Raw genomic sequence first — 18,306 nt, 5'->3', positions numbered from 1 at the left:
TAATGCTATTTTCATGATATTTCTTAAGGTCTGATGGAGAAATTTTAAAATTATGTGATTCGGGGGCATGGTGAGGGCGGAGAGGCTCTGTGTGTGGATGGAACATACAGTGGGGCAACATAACCTGGACCTGGGGGCTCAGGGAATTTTACAGAAGGAAGTGACCTGTAAGTAGATATCTTAAAAAGCAGCACAGGTGAAGGGGTGGGGGTGGGGGGGGCACGTATCCTAGGGAAAGAGAAAGCTCACTGCAAAGGTTTGGCAAGGGAGAACACAGATACCATCTAAACAGGTGAAAGGAGTTTGGCATCTCTAGGGAAAAGAAAAAGACACTGAGGATCCCCGGGCCAAGGAACTGACTGGGAGCTATGAAAGTATCTTAGTTATCTAATGTGGCTGTAACAGAAATACCTCAAGTGGATGGCTTTAGCAAAGAAAAATTTATTCTCTCACAGTCTGGGAGGCTAGAAGTTGAATTCAATGTGCCATCTACAGAGGAAGGCTCTCTCTTTGTCAGGTCTAGGGGAAGGCCCTTGTTCTCAATCTTCCCCTGGTCTAGGAGCTTTTTAGCTCAGGGACCCTGGGCCCAAGGGAAGTGCACTCCTGGCTCTTCTTTCTTGGTGATATGAGGTCCCACTGTCTCTGCTCACTTCTCTCTTTTATATCTCAAAGGAGATTGGCTGAAAACACAACCTAAGCTTGTAGATTGAGTCCTGCTTCAACAACATAACTGCCACTAATCCCACCTCATTAACATCGTAGACACAGGATTTACAACACATAGGAAAATCACATCAGATGATAAAATGGTGGATAATCACACAATACTGGGAATTCCTAGCCAAGCTGACAGATATTTTTTGGGGACACAATTCAATCCATGAGAGAAAGGAATGAAATTCTAGGACAAAAGTCAGTGTGTCCTCCAAACCAGCCCACACATCTGTTAATGACAGGACTAGGCATCCAGGCCCAAACTTTGAGATTATCTTAGATGTTTCTTACTCCATCACACCTATATTTATTAGTTGCCAGAACCAGAGTTTTCTACCTCCATATCTATATCCAGACCAAATGAATGAGAAACCCTAACTCAGGCACTTAATACTACTCATTCAGATAAGTAATGAAGATGGCAACAAAAACAATAACAAATTAACCTTTGTTGAATCCCATTCTATGTGCTCTATTCCATGCACTTTATATGTATCTCATTTAATCCTCATAACTATTCTTTTGTTGTTGCTGGTAGGTGCCATTGAGTTGGTTCCAACTCATGGTGACCCTATGTATAACAGAATGAAACACTGCCTGGTCCTATGCCATCCTCACAATTGTTCTATGCTTGAGCCCATTTTTGCAGCCACTGTGTCAATCCATCTCATTGAGGGTCTTCCTCTTTTTCGCTAACACTCTACTTTACCAAGCATGATGTCCTTCTCCGGGGACTGATCCCTCCCGATAACATGTCCAAAGTATGTGAGATGTAGTCTCACCATCCTTGCTTTTAAGGAGCATTCTGGCTATACCAGTCTTTCAGGTAGATACTAATCTCACCCCCATGTCAGAGATGAGGAAATGGAGACTCAGAGAGGTAAACTGGATCAAGGCTACTTGGCCAGTAAGTGGTAGAGCCAGGTCTCAACCCAGGTCTAACTGATCCCCAATCCCAAGCTCTTAACCATCAGACTCTAGTGAATACAACAAGGTATATCAGCATTTCTTCTTCCTTCCATATTATTCCATATCACACTACCTCTCATGTTAGTTCTTTGTCAGTAATCAGTGTTCTGTCAGTTCTACCAAGTGAGGCTGCCCATTATCTCCTCATATAATTTATATTTTCTAATCTCTGAGTACTTAAGAATCTATTTCCTTTGTCCTATAGTTCTACATTTTGAAATCCTACTCAATTAACAAGACCCTCCTCAAATGCCACCATGTTCTTGAAGGTTTTCTTGATCCCCAACATACTTTGAATCCCCATAATATTTTATATGCATGATTTAATCCATTCATCACATTCTGTTCATTCTTCTTTTCTTTATGGACTAGAAGCTCCTTAAGGACAAGAAGTCTTCTTATTTATGTATGGAGTTCATGTTACAAAGCTTTGGCTAGGACTGAATGGGAAGAAATAGAAGTGGGGACTATATCTTACCAAGGATTCCATTTTAAGTCACTAAACTGTGTTACTTGGGGAATCCATAAAAATATAGCAATGCATTTTGGTTTTTGCAAAATTATTAAAATTCCAAAACATAACCCTTGCACTTTGGTTTAAGTAAAAAAAATGATTCAGAAATTATCTTTTAATTTCTGCTACTTATCCACAAATAACAGCTATAATAGTCATTCTTCCTTAAGTATCTTGGTTAATTAACCATGGAATCATTTGACTCAAACAGCCAAAGGGGAGAAAATAATATATCAGTTAAATGACGTTCATCTAAGATTTCAAACCAAAATCCTTCCATGATTTATGATGTTAAATAATTGGACATTTGAAGGTATGAATTTTTCACTTGATGATAAGAAGAAAAAGGAATTCAATTCCATGAAGGAGTTGGAGCCCATACATTGTTTGCTAAAATAGTCACAGGGCTGGTAAAAATGGTAGTGTTGGGAAACACTAAGTTCAGCAATTGTTAAGTGGGTCTCCCCATGTGTGTGCATCATTTGTTCTCACCAAAAGCAATACTCCTAACTGAAGGTCAAATCAGCATGACAAACATGGCTAACTTTGGATCTCAGTCATGCCAGGCAAGAGCAACTTGCTTGCTTAAAATGTAGTTAATCCCACTAGCAGCAACCAGCATTTAATAGTGGGCAAACTTGGCAGGTAGAAATTATAAATACATTTGAAATTTTCTCAGCTTGTTCTACCCATCAGGGGTTGCTGTGATTTTCAGGATAATTTAAAGATAAGGCAGCAGGTCAGAAAATGAAAGTTAAAAAGTTAACAAAGAAGTGACAGAACATTTCTTCCTTTCCAATAAATGAAAGAAGAAACACACATACATATACATGCAATACCATGGGGGAAAAAACACGACAAATAACAATATTTCTCTCTCAAGGTAGTAAAAAATAAAAGCATGAAATAAATAGAAAAGCTATAGTTTTTAAAATATTTTTCTGAAATGAAAAGATAGCTTTATGCAATGCTTTACACATGAGAAAAAAAATTTCGGGTATCAGAGAAAGAAAAAAACCGTGCAGGCCACATCTGTCACAGAACACAGCAAACAACCACTGATTAAGTAGCACAGTTTTCATTTCAAGTACAGACGCAGACGCAGCAGTTTCACCTTCAGTTCTGTTACAAACACTAATCTCAAAGGACCTTCTGCAAAATGTTCCTTATGTGAACACCATTTTAATAAACTCTCACCCAGTCAGGGGGTGAAGACATCAAAAGGTCTTCCAGACTGGGATTCTGGAAAGACTATTTTTGAAACACAGTTCTTTTGATAAAGCTACTGGAAAGAGCAAACTGGTTGTGATGTTATTACATAAATTCCTCTCAGCTGACTTCCAACTCAGCCTACCACAGATGGAAGGAAAGTTGGCTAACTGTGCTGCTGAACTTGTGATACTACCCAAATGCTGAGGAAGAGGAACACTAACCAACAAATATAAGAATTTGGCACAGTTCTTTAAGGTCGCAGGCAGGGATGGATTACCCAATAGGCAAGGTACCCACAGACTTACTTGTGCTTACTTACTCATTGGTAGTGCACAATTTCACCTGTTTTTCACCACATCAACAATGTGGTCAAACCTATGTATTGGGACTTCCTGTTCAACTGTTGATCACATGCTCTCTTGGCTATAAGTGTTAAGGCTTTAGAAGAAGCTAACTATAACAAGGAAGTAAGCAAGATTTAACTGTCAGAAAACAGGCAGCATAGTGGTGTTAAGAGATTACACAGCTCATGAAAAATCAAGGCTGAACTAAAAGGAGAGGGCAGTTCCTCAGAACAGGGAGACAATAAACACAGTTTGTTTTCTTCAAAGGAGATAGAACAAGACAAAAGCAGGAAGTGCTGTCCTTCCTTCATCCTGCCAGCTTTTCAATGGAAAGTCAAGTGTGTGCATCAATCACGATGAGGGAGAAGAGACCAAAGTAATACCACCTTCAGTTTTCTGAAAGGAAAACACAAAGATGTATCACACAGCACACTATTCTTCATTTTGCTTTTTCAAACAGTCCAGTGCATGCCATGCTATGAAGTAATTCCCTCTAAAATAGTCCAGTGCATGACAAACACAACCTCTCTTTAAACTTCCTGCAGGGTTCTTCAACCTTACCACTCAAGGAAGACATTTGAGCTCTAAAATTCAAAAACTATTGCATATTTTCCAAAACAAAGATTCTGGGTCCACATTCCTTAGGTGACTGTAGGACTTAAAGGCTCTTACTTTGCTGTGGTTTCAAAGAATATTCCACATATTTGAATAACTGAATGTCAGTTTTGTTTCAAAGAGTATAGACTATTTGCCAGGAAGTTCTAAGAGAATGAATACTAACCAAATGACCTCAAAATTCTGTATAAAACTAAAAACAGTGAGCGCTAATAATTTATTTGCACTCATAATCTCATTGTTGCACAATTAATTTAATATATTCCCGGTGGGGTTGGCATGTGATGTCATATCTGGAACAGAAATCAAATCTCACTAAATTCTATTAAATGAAAGTGAAATAATATACAGGCTGCCCTGACTTATGAATTTGGTTGGTTATAAATTTTTTTCATGCAATTCAGTATCTTGGAACCTCAAATACATTAAAAAACAAACAAAAGAGGCGGAGGCAAGATGGCGGAATAGACAGGCGCTTCTGGCGACCCCTCTTTACAACAAAGACCTGAAAAAAATAAATGAAACGAGTATATTTGTGACAAGCTGGGAGTCCTGAGCTTCAAAGGCAAGCTTAGAAAAGGAACTGAGGGGCGGGGGAGGAAGAGACCTTTCAGAAGCGGAGAGGAGTTACTGGACCTGAAGCGCAGGGAGCCCTCAGGCACCACTCCCGGGGCGGCGATGGTGGCGGCGGGCTGGTACTAGCGATTGGCCACAGTTTCCTCAGGCAGAAGCAGCCAGCCACACAGCCTACTTACACCTCCAGAACCTAAGGAGAACAGCGCTCTCGGCAAAAGCTAAGTACTTGCGTATATTTTACCACAACCCCCACCCACAACCCTGCTTCAGCTGCTGAATTCCCTGGGCCTGAGATAGGCCCTGTTGAGCACCTAGAGCCATCCTCCCAGCCTTGGGGAAGGAAAAAATTTGCATTTGGAAGAAAAGATGACTTGCTAGCTCCACTAACCAGGGGAGCTCAGGACAGAAGCAGCTCTTGTCCAGGCATAAACCATCCGTGGACTTTGAGCACCTTTCCCTTCTGCGTGGACCTGTGTGGGCCTATTTCAGGAGAATAGGCCCTTGTTGACAAACTCCAACCATTTCAGCTGTGCGTTGGAGAGGTGGGTGTTTGATGTTTGACATTGCTTTGCCTGTTAAACAAGGTCCGCACCTACCCACGTCAGGGACTGGTAGCTCCACTCAGGTCACCCAGCCACCCACGATAGGGGTTCAGAGATAACTGGTACCTCCCAGTCCTTACAACCAAAAACGTTGGATGCCCATGGTCCCTCTGCAGAACCCACCCACCTGAACACCCTAGGGAACAGGGACGCACTTTCCTCAGAGACACTTGGGGGTCAGTTCTCAGCCCCCAGCCTTGTTCAGAGCATGACCCCCTGCTGCAATCAGATACCGGTATATACGCCAAATACCCCTGCCCCTCTAAGACTGTAGGATAGAGCCCGTACCACACACTTGACATCAGCTACCTGGAAACCTGAGCTGAATTCATATAAGAAAACTGAATGGACTCCTAGACTGATATACCTGATAACAGTTCTAGACATCTGGGGACAGGACGTCAGAGCTCCAAAGGCGAAAATAATCAAGCTAGCTCATTCAAGCAATCCATAGAGGTATACCAAAACAAAACAAAGCAAGAAGCTATGACACAGTAAGCAAGCATAAAACTAATACAATAACTTATAGATGGCTTGGAGACAACAGTCAATATCAAGTCACATAAAGAAACAGACCATGATCACCTCAACAAGCTCTCAAAACAAAGAATCCAGGGATCTTCTAGATGAAAGCGCATTCCTAGAATTCCCAGGTGCAGAATACAAAAGTTTAATATACAGAACCCTTCAAGACATCAGGAAGGAAATGAGATAATACAAGCAGAACAAGCCAAGGAACACACAGATAAAGCAACTGAAGAAATTACAAAGATTATTTAGGAATATAATGAAAAGTTTAATGAGCTGGAAATATCCATAGACAGCAATCAGAAATTAAGGAGATTAATAATAAAATTACAGAAGTAGACAACTGAGTAGAAAGTCAGAGGAGCAGAATTGAGCAAGTAGAAGCTAAAATTTCTGAACTTGAAGATAAATCAATTGGCACTAATATATTTGAAGAAAAATCAGATAAAAGAATTTATAAAAAAATGAAGAAACTTAAGAACCATGTGCGGCTCTATCAAGAGAAATAACCTACGAGTGATTGGAGTACCAGAACAGGGAGGGATAACAGAAAATACACAGAGAATTGCTGAAGATTTGTTGGCAGAAAACTTCCCTGATACGGTCAAGAACGAGAAGATATCTATCCAAGATGTTCATCGAACTCCATGTAAGGCAGATCTTAAAAGAAAGTCACCAAGACATATTATAATCAAGCTTGCCAAAACCAAAGATAAAGAGACAATTATAACAACAGCGAGGAATAAACAAAAAGTCACATACAAATGAGAGCCAATAAGGATAAGCTCGGACTACTTGGCAGAAACCATACAGGCAAGAAGGCAACAGGATGACATATTTAAAAAATTGCCTGCCAAGAATCATATACCCACCAAAACTGTCTCTTAAATATGAAGATGAAATTAAGACAGTTCCAGAAAAACACAAATTTAGGGAATTCATAAAAACCAAACCAATATTACAAGAAATATTAAAGGGAGTTCTTTGGTTAGAAAATCAACAATATCAGGTATCAACCCAAGACTAGTACACTGGGCAGAGCAACCAGAAGTCAACCCAGACAGGGAAATCCAAAAAAACAAAGCAAAATTATTATTAAAAAAAAAAAAAACTCAAAACATGGTAACAGCGATGTTATTATATAAAAGACACCATTAGAATAATATAGAGGGACTAAGAAATGTAATTATACACCTTTCATATGGAGAGGAAGATATGGCGATACCAAGAAATAAAAGTTAGGTTTAAATTTAGAAAAATAGGGGTAAATAATAAAGTAACTACAAAGGAGACAAACTATCCTACTCATCAAAATAAAATACAAGAAAAAAATAGAGACTCAGCAGAAACAAAATCGACAACAACAAATATTAGGAAAGGACAATATATAAAGATAATCTACTCAGCACATAAAATTAAGTGGGAAAAAGAACCTGTCAACAACACACAAAAAAAGACATCAAAACGATAGCACTAAATTCATACCTATCCATAATTACCCTGAATGTAAATGGACTAAATGCACCAATAAAGAGACAGAGAGGGGCAGAATGGATTAAAAAACAAGATCCATCTATATGCTGCCTACAAGAGACACACCTTAGACTTAGAGACACAAACTAAAACTCAAAGGATGGAAAAAAATATATCAAGCAAACAACAATCAAAAAAGAGCAGGAGTGGCAATATTAATTTCTGACAGACTTTAAAGTTAAATCCATCAGAAAGAATAAGGAAGGACACTATATAATGATTAAAGGGATAATACACCAAGAAGAAATAACCATATTAAATATTTATGCACCCAGTGACAGGGCTGCAAGATACATAAAACAAACTCTATCAGCAATGAAAAGTGAGATAGACAGCTTCACAATAATACTAGGAGACTTCAACACACCGCTTTCGGTGAAGGACAGGACATCCAGAAAGAAGCTCAATAAAGACACGGAAGATCTAAATGCCACAATCAACCAACTTGATCTCATAGACATATACAGAACACTCCACCCAACAGCAACCAAGTATGCTTTCTTTTCTAGTGCACATGAAACATTCTCTAGAATAGACCACATATTAGGTCTTAAAGCAAGCCTTAGTAGAATCCAAAACATTGAAGTATTACAAAGCATCTTCTCTGATCATAAGGCCATAAAGTGGAAATCAGTAACAGGAAAAGTAGGGAAAAGAAATCAAACACTTGGAAACTGAACAATACCCTGCTCAAAAAAGACTGGATTATAGAAGACATTAAGGAGGGAATAAAAAAATTCAGAGAATCCAATGAGAATGAAAACACTTCCTATCAGAACCTTTGGCACAGAGCAAAAGCGGCGCTCAGAGGCCAATTTATATCAATAAATGCACACATCCAAAAAGAAGAAAGGGCCAAAATCAAAGAATTATCCCTACAACTTGAACAAATAGAAAGAGAGCAACAAAAGAGACCCACAGGCACTGGAAGAAAACAATAAAAATTAGAGATGAAATAGAAAACAGAAAAACAACTGAAAGAACTAACAAGACCAAAAGCTGGCTTTTTAAAAAAATCAACCAAATTGATAAACCACTGGCCAAACTGACAAAAGAAAAACAGGAGAGGAAGCAAATACCCCAAATAAGAAATGAGAAGGGCGATATTACAACAGACCCAACTGAAATTAAAAGAATCATATCAGATTACCATGAAAAACTATACTCAAACAAATTTGAAAACCTAGAAAAAATGGATGAATTCCTAGAAACACACTACCTACCTAAGCTAATGAAAACAAAGGGAGAACAATTAAATAGACCCGTAACAAAAGAAGAGATTGAAAACGTAATCAAAAAACTCCCAACAAAAAAAAAAGCCCTGGTCTGGACGGCTTCCCTGCAGAGTTCTACCAGACTTTCAGAGAAGAGTTAACACCACTACTACTAATGGTATTTCAGAGCACAGAAAAGGACGGAATACTCCCAAACTCATTCTATGAAGCCACCATATCCCTGATACCAAAACCAGGTAAAGACAGGACAAGAAAAGAAAATTATAGACCTATATCCCTCATGAATGTAGATGCAAAAATCCTCAACAAAATTCTAGCCAATAGAATTCAACAACATATCAAAAAAAATAATTCACCATGACCAAGTGGGATTCATACCAGGTATGCAGGGATGGTTCAACATTAGAAAAACAATTAATGTAATCCACCACATAAATAAAACAAAAGATAAGAATCACATGATTTTATCAATTGATGCAGAAAAGGCATTTGACGAAGTTCAACACTCATTCATGATAAAAACTCTCAGCAAAATAGGGATAGAAGGAAAATTCCTCAACATAATAATGGGCATTTATACAAAGCCAAGAGCCAACATCACCCTAAATGGAGAGAGCCTGAAAGCATTCCCATTGAGATCGGGAACCAGACAAGGATGCCCTTTATTACCACTCTTATTCAACACTGTGTCGGAGTTCCTAGCCAGAGTAATTAGGGTAGATAAAGAAATAAAGGACATCCAGATTGGCAAGGAAGAAGTAAAAGTATCTCTATTTGTAGATGGGAAACCCTGGTGGCATAGCGGTTAAGTGCTACAGCTGCTAACCAAAGGGTCGGCAGTTCAAATCCGCCAGGCGCTCCTTGGAAACTCTATGGGGCAGCTCTACTCTGTCCTATAGGGTCGTTACGAGTCGGAATCGACTCAATGGCACTGGGTGTGGTTTTTTGGTTATTTGCAGATGCCATCATTTTATACACAGAAAACCCTAAGGAATCCTCAAGAAAACTACTGAAACTAATAGAAGAGTTCAGCAGAGTATCGGGATACAAGATAAACATACAAAAATCAGTTGGATTCCTCTACACCAACAAAAAGAACATCGAAGAGGAAATCACCAAATCAATGCCGTTTACAGTAGCCCGCAAGATGATAAAATACTTAGGAATAAATCTTACCAGAGATGTAAAAGACTTATACAAAGAAAACTACAGTACACTTCTGCAAGAGGCCAAAAGAGACTTACGTAAGTGGAAAAATGTACCTTGTTCATGGACAGGAAGACTTAACATTATAAAAATGGCTATTTTACCAAAAGCGATCTACACATTTAATGCAATTCAGTTCTAAATCCCAACGACATTCTTTAGTGAGATGGAGAAACAAATCACCAACTTCATATGGAAGGGAAAGAAGCCCCGGAAAATAAGGCAAAACTGAAAAACAAGAACAAAGTGGGAGGCCTTACTTTGCCTGATTTTAGAACCTATTATACCGCCACAGTAGTCAAAACAGCCTGGTACTGGTACAACAACAGATACATGGACCACTGGACAGAATTCAGAATCCAGACATAAATCCATCCACGTATGAGCAGTTGATATTTGACAGAGGTCCCAAAACAGTTAAATGGGGAAAAGACAGTCTTTTTAACAAATGGTGCTGGCATAACTGGATATCCATCTGCAAAAAAATGAAACAAGACCCATACCTCACTCCATGCACAAAAACGAGCTCAAAATGGATCAAAGACTTAAATATAAAATCTAAAACAACAATGATCATGGAAGTAAAAATAGGGACAACATTAGGAGCCCTAATACATGGCATAAACAGTATAGAAAACATTATTAAGAATGCAGAAGAAAAACTAGATAACTGGGAGCTGCTAAAAATCAAACACCTATGCTCATCCAAAGACTTCAGCAAAACAGTAAAAAGACTACCTACAGACTGGGAAAAAGTTTTTAGCTATGACATTTCCGATCAGCGTTTGATCTCTAAAATCTACATGATACTGCAAAAACTTAATTACAAAAAGACAAATAACCCAATTAAAAAATGGGCAGAAGATATGAATAGACACTTCACTAAAGAAGACATTCAGGTAGCTAACAGATACATGAGGAAATGTTTACGATCATTAGCCATTAGAGAAATGCAGATCAAAACTACAATGAGATTTCATCTCATTCCAACAAGGCTGGCATTAATCCAAAAAACACAAAATAATAAATGTTGGAGAGGCTGTGGAGAGACTGGAACACTTATACACTGCTGGTGGGAATATAAAATGGTACAACCACTTTGGAAATCGATTTGGCGCTTCCTTAAAACGCTAGTAATAGAACTACCATACAATCCAGCAATCCCACTCCTTGGAATATATCCTAGGGAAATAAGAGCCTTTACACGAACAGATATATGCACACCCATGTTTACTGCAGCACTGTTTACAATAGCAAAAAGATGGAAGCAACCAAGGTGCCCATCAACGGATGAATGGATAAATAAATTATGGTATACTGACACAATGGAATACTACGCATCGATAAAGAATGGTGAGGAATCTGTGAAACATTTCATAACATGGAAGAACCTGGAAGGCATTATGCTGAGTGAAAGTAGTCAGCTGCAAAAGGACAAATATCATATGAGACGACTATTATAAGAATTTGAGAAACAGTTTAAACTGAGAAGAAAACATTCTTTTGTGGTTATGAGAGGAGGGAGGGTGAGAGGGTGGGAGAGGGGTATTCACTAATTTGTTGGTAGATAAGAACTACTTTAGGTGAAGGGAAAGACAACACACTATACAGGGGAGGTCAGCACAACTGGACTAAACCAAAAGCAAAGTAGTTTCCTGAATAAACTGAGTGCTTCGAAGGTCAGTGTAGCAGGGGCAGGGGTTTGGGGACCATGATTTCTGGGGACATCTAAGTAAATTTGCATAATAAAATCTATTAAGAAAACATTCTGCATCCCACTTTGAAGAGTGGTGTCTGGGGTCTTAAACGCTAGCAAGCAGCCATCTAAGATGCATCAATTATTCTAAACCCACCTGGATCAAAGGAGAATGAACACCAAGGACACAAGGTAATTACGAGCCCAAGAGACAGAAAGGGCCACACGAACCAGAGACTTCATCATCCTGAGGCTAGAAGAGCTAGATGCTGCCCAGCTACAACTGACGACTGCCCTGACAGGGAACACAACAGAAAACCCCTGAGGGAGCAGGAGACCAGTGGGATGCAGATCCCAGATTCTCATAAAAAGACCAGACTTAATGGTCTGACTGAGACTAGAAGGACCCCGGTGGTCATGGCCCCAGACCTTCTGTTGGCCCAGGACAGGAACCATTCCCGAAGCCAACTCTTCAGACAGGGATTGGACTGGATAATGGGTTGGAGAGGGATGCTGGTAAGGAGTGAGCTTCTTGGATCAGGTGGACACTTGAGACTATGTTGGCATCTCCTGCCTGGAGGGGAGATGAGAGGGTAGAGGGGGTTAGAAGCTGACAAAATGGACACGAAAAGAGAGAGTGGAGGGAGAGAGCGGGATGTCTCATTAGGGGGAGAGTAACTGGGAGTATGTAGCAAAGTGTATATAAGTTTTTATGTGACAGACTTACTTGATTTGTAAATTTTCACTTAAAGCACAATTAAAAAAAAAAAAAAAAAAGAACAATGTTCAAAATGATAGTTCCAGGCCAGCAAAAGTCTATTTACTCCATAATGTATCTGACCAAAACCAAAAAACCAACCCAGTGCCGTCGAGTCGGTTCTGACTCATAGTGACCCTATAGGACAGAATGGAGCTGCCCCATAGAGTTTCCAAGGTGCACCTGGCGGATTCGAACTGCCAACACTCTGGTTAGCAATGTATCTGAAGTGTAGTATTATATTTACAATATTCCAGAAGTGGTAATGTACCTGGAAGAAAAAAATACGCTTAACACATATTGAGGTTTTAAGATTGGCCAGAAATTATACTAAGTGCTTTGTATATGCTATCTCTTTTAATCCTCACAACGATCTTATAATATAGATAACTGAGATTCAGAATGATTGTGTGACCTGCTCTAGACCACACAGCTAGTAAGTGGTGGATACCGAAGTTTAGCACACAGGGAGTTGGAATTTGGAGAATGATACTGAGTGTTAGAAAACTTAGGCCTCTAGTACTGTTCATCGTGAGACCTTGGGCAGGTTACTCAACCCCACAAAATCTCTGTCTTCTTATCTGCAAAATTGAGAATTGGACTTATTGATTCATAAAGGCTCCCTTTAGGTCAAAAATGTTATTTTTCTATTTGATAACTTCTAGAAACAATTTTCTTTGATGGAAAATGCATTCAGAGCTCCAAACTGAGATTAGATTAGCATCCCTTTCTTTCTACAGATATGGGGGAGGGGGAGAACTTCTAGAAAGAAGGAATTAGCTGTTGAGTTGGCAACTCTAGAGGATATGGCAGAGCCATATAAGGAGCCATTCAGGGGAGAAGTGCAGGCTCCTCAGTTGGCTCCCTTTCATTTTTCTTGCATGCTTCCACGCTGGCCAATTGTTTTTCTTTCTCTGCAGGGTTTAATTCCTTCCAGGCCTGCAGTTCCATAGAAAACACACTCAAAATTTCTTTCATTGTTTTCCTATTCCTGAAAAAAAAAAAAAAAGCACACACTCCCACTGAGGTTTTCTGAGATTTTTTTTTTTATCTCTAACAACCAAAGAATTGAACAAGAAGTAAAAGGGCTTTCTGCTATCTATATACCCTGGCCCCCTTTTTATTGTTTTTTCACTTTGACCCTTGTAGAGAAAGACTAAGATCTTGTGGTAAACAAAGGATTAAAGGAAAAATCCTTCTGCATTTTAGAGCAAAAACCCTAGTATCCAAGTTTCTGCTTAATTCCTCCTTAGGAAGAGTTACGGGCTTCAGCAAGGAGACGAGACAGAAGTTTAGGATTTGTGTTCCAAAATGGAAGAGTCAAATAAAGGGAAGGGGATGGGAAGTATAATCTTCATGGCTTATACCCCACTCATTCTTCACCACCACCCCCCTCTGTTTTTACGGAGGATCTTCCCAGAACATACAATAGGTCAAGAGGAAAAACAGATATGATGATGGGAAATAGAAGAAAAGCTCTAAGGGAAATTCCACGCCACAGAAACTTGGAGAGAAGGAGGTCCTTTGGCCAGTGCTAAGGAATATTAATATATGAGAGCTGTTTCATTAGGGTTATACACTCAAACATGAATATAAACACAGAACAGAATAACAGGATCAGAGTACAGAGAGATATCTTAGGGGTTGCCTAGTCTCGTCACCTTCCCTATGGAAGGATTTTCTTCTAGTCCATCTCTGAGAGATGGTGTAATAGGTTCTGTTTGAACATTCTAATTAACCCCCTTCCTCCTGAGACAGCTCCAATGGTTAGAGAGTTCTTGAAACTTCATCACTTCCAATCATTTGTTTTGTTACAAGCTCAGAGAGGGCAGGAAATTAGTCTTAATTATGCTCACATTCCCAGAACCTCCAACTTTGCACACAGCAGATACTCAATAGATGTTTACTGAATACATAATTGAATCAGTGTATATAAGGTATTTGAAGAAACAGATAACATCTATTTTCCAATCCATACAATAACTATATTTGTTAACAATGATATGTCTTCTAAGATTTCTCTTCTTCACACTGTACATCCTCAATTCTTAAATACCTCTCCCCATTCTGATGGGAACCTATTGTATTACCTGCATGTGCCTTTGTCATTCCTTAGATTCAGAGGAAATAAAATAAAAAAAAATAAAAATCAAGGGTAACTAAAAGTCATTTTATTACATCTGCTCCCTTTGTTATTAGTCATAAAAGCCCTTTGAATTTTCAATATATTTTCTATAGTTTTCTTAAAAGCATGGCATTTCTATACTAAAATGTGTTCACTGTAAAAAAAAAAATGATAAAATGAAAGCTCTCATAATATCAACATTCCAGGTACATCTCTTTCCAGTTCTTTTAAAAAATCTTTTTAATATTATATGATCATACTGTATATATAATTTTTACCCAACTTTTTAACTTAACATTATACTGTGAAAATTCTCTCATGTTATTTTCAAACCTTTAGAGAGATCATTTTAAGTACTTATTATATTTTATTGCAGAGTGGTCTAGTTATTTATTTAACCAATTCCTTATGGTTGTACAGTGCCCAGTATACCAGTATAATAAATAGTACTTTAGCAAAAAAAGAAAAAAAGTACATGAATTTTTACTACATCTTTCATGATCAGTTTAGGCAGATTAGTAGAAATGTAATTGGTAGGTCAAAGGGTATACATTTTTTAAAATAAGACTTTTGAAATTCTCTTCCTTAAGATTCTTTCTCAACCCAGAAACTAGGCTATACTCCTTTGTTATATGTTCCGGTAGCATTCTGCAGCCCCCCTCTCATAGTCTTTATCACCATCCTGATTGTTGGTTATGTTTCATTTTAGACTGTGAAATCTACAACGGTAGGGCCAGGAACTGCTTCGCTGGATGTTTTGCATAGGGCCTAGCACGTGGGATATACTCAATGTCTATTTTATTGAATTAGTTGACAATTAAAAAGTTGCTTCCTCGAATGTGTGTTCCAATTTGGGCCCAGAAGCAGTATTGCTATACTCCCACCTCATTGTATCAATGTCTTAAAACTGTGATATCGTAAATGGAGCAAAACATTTTCAGTTTCACTCAAGTTTTCCTATAAATGAAGCCTCTAGCCGTAGTTTAGAACTCATTTTTCAACTGTTATGAATTCACTGAGTATGTTTAGCCCTGAATTGAAAGTGAAGAGAAACGGAGATCTGAACATTACCAGCTCTCGGGGAAGAAAGTTTCCTTCTTGGCGAGCAATGACCAGTGATGCCGTTTCTCCCTGCTTGGTGCTCCTCAGCATGGCCACGAGCTCCTCCTGAGTTCGTCCAGTGACGTCTCTGCCATTTACCTAATGAATGCAATCATGTGAACTGGCACAAGTAAACACCACCATCTCCTTCTACCCTACCTGGTGTTTGAAAGCAAGCATTAAATGGACTCCCATAATCAAGGAAGCTCAGAAAAGATGAAAGCTAAACACATCGGCCAGAACCAGCAATGGTGAAGATACCAATAATACATGGACAACCATTATTACGGTAATAGTCTCAAATATTCAGTAATTAGCAGCATCAGCTTTTTCTAAGACATCACATTCTCAGAGGGGAAAATCAAACTGACAAATACCAGAGAACGATTCCTCCAATAGGTAGGAACTGGATTTCAAATACATAGCTGGCACCATTTTCTGTCAAATACAATGAAAAGAAGTGAACCATTATCACGCAGCAAATTCCCCAGAAATGTGAGTCTTTAGATATAATTCTAGAGTCTTCTCCATGCTTAGTAAATTGCAGCCACTGGATTATCACAGATTATTGTGAAGTCTAATTTGGAGATACATTAGTCATTTGGTGTGTCTTCTTTTGTGACCCAGAACTACATAAAACCTAAAGTGATGTTTCCATGCTACCAGAGAGTTCAATGGAATCAAACAGCTTTCAAAGAAGGTGAGTGCTTGAAAGTTAAATTGACTATATATATATATATACACACACATAGCTAAAATGATGCTATCAAACAAAAATAAACGGGGGAGGGGGGAGTCTCTTGCTTTGGGTATTCCAAATACTTTCCTCTGCGAAAACCCCTCATAATTATTTCCATTGCCAGCCTAGCACAGGTGATGCAGATCAACCTGAAAAGTACTGGCCTGTCCTTAGAGGAGTTTAAAGAAATTGCTGCCAGGGCTTGGATATAACTTTGAAATTTTTAACTTTAACTGGATATATAATGAAATCCTGGATATCATCCAAATTCCCCAGGGGCCCTATGAGGTGAAAGAAAGAATGTAAAGGCAGAGAAAATTTTTCAGTATTATTTGGTCCTATAACCCAAAAAAACCCAGTGGCGTTGAGTCAATTCCGACTCACAGCGACCGTATAGGACAGAGTAGAACTGCCCCATAGAGTTTCCAAGGAGCGCCTGGCAGATTGGTCCTATAGCACTCACCTTATCAGGAACTTACAAAGTTAGGCTGTTTGTTAACTAGTCCTTATCCTTCCTGTGTCCTTATTAGTGAGAAGTATGTTAGTTCTTATCATGAAAAGTAATAACTATATATACCAAATCCAAAAACCAAACTCATCTCCATTGAGACAATTCTGACTCATGGCAACCCTAAAGGACAGAATAGAGCTGGCCCGTAGGGCTTCCTAGGCTGTATTCTTTACAGAAGCAGGCTGCCACATCTTTCTCCTGCAGAGCAGCTTACGAGTTTGAACCACCGAACTTTCGATTATCTGCCGAGTGCTGAACCACTGTGCCAACAGGGCTTCATATATAAAAAAACCAAACCAAACTCACTGCCATCAAGTTGATTCCAACTCATAGTGACCCTACAGGACAGAGTAGAACTGCCCCATAAAGTTTCCAAAGAGCAACTGGTAGATTTGAATTTCCAACCTTTAGGTTAGAAGCCATAGCTCTTACTACTACACCACCAGGGTTTCCTTCATATATGTAGTACTCAAAATATATATGCACAAGTCTATATACTTATTTATTTAAATGTCAACCAAATACTTTATTAAAGACATTAATTCGTACCTCCAAAATTCTGTCCCCCGATTGCAGGCGGCCATCTTTTATGGCTGCTCCCTTTGGTAAAATGTTTTTCACAAAAATGGGGCCAGGACCATGTATGGAAGAGTCTCTGGTAACCACAGTGAAACCAAGTCCTTCAGGACCTAGAATATAAGATCAGTAAAATGCATGGTCACCATAAACATGAGTAATACTACATTCAATCTTATAGTAAATCTACCTAGGGACTAATGTAGAATAAGTGAAATATTTACATTCCAGGAGATTATAAATATGCTTCAATTGTTCAAATACAGATATAGCTCCTGGCATGCCACGACAGTGTCAAAGTGAATTTAGGGCCAAATGCAGCTATGTAACAAATGTTTATTAAGGTCCTAAAAGAAATGACACGTGTTATGATGTTATCATGACACTGATTTTTCAGTAAACCATAACCAGACTACGTACCTCACTGAGGGGCAAAAAGCCACGCGATGTGAGTTCTGTCAGACTCTCAATCATCTAGTCATCCTGTGGCTCACCACTTGCATCACAATTCTTGGACAGCTTCCCCCTATTGTCCCATCACTCATTCTTGCTGCTTCTGCTCTATTCTCTTCCATGTTTCATCTCTCCTTGCCAGTATATCTTTTCATACTATCTGTAAGTCTTCTCAGGTTTCTCCACACTAAAAAACCCTTACTTCAATCTTACTGCCTCTTCAAGCTTCTATCACCCAAGAACCTACTCAGGGCCATATCCAACAACTCTTCCTATCTTTGATCTTTCCCTTCTCAAGCT

The 18,306-nt window shown here is 38.9% G+C and overlaps 1 protein-coding gene across 11 annotated transcripts in view; it reads right to left on the bottom strand.

Moving 5' to 3' along the window:
- The window catches only part of PARD3B (par-3 family cell polarity regulator beta), a 1,165,226-nt gene that overhangs the window by 496,632 nt on the left and 650,288 nt on the right, over positions 1 to 18,306 (bottom strand). For all 11 annotated transcript variants that reach the window (XM_049888916.1, XM_049888918.1, XM_049888913.1 and 8 more), the window contains 2 exons: positions 17,527 to 17,666; positions 15,698 to 15,826 (listed from right to left, as the gene is read on the bottom strand). In XM_049888916.1, the coding sequence (XP_049744873.1) occupies positions 15,698 to 15,826; positions 17,527 to 17,666 (269 nt within the window). The remainder of the gene's footprint in view (positions 1 to 15,697; positions 15,827 to 17,526; positions 17,667 to 18,306) is intronic.

This window comes from Elephas maximus, chromosome 6 (assembly GCF_024166365.1).
Source record: "Elephas maximus indicus isolate mEleMax1 chromosome 6, mEleMax1 primary haplotype, whole genome shotgun sequence".
Lineage (NCBI taxonomy): Eukaryota > Metazoa > Chordata > Mammalia > Proboscidea > Elephantidae > Elephas > Elephas maximus.
The sequence above is the reverse complement of the archived record's forward strand: the minus strand, read 5'-3'. Positions and strand labels throughout refer to the sequence as shown.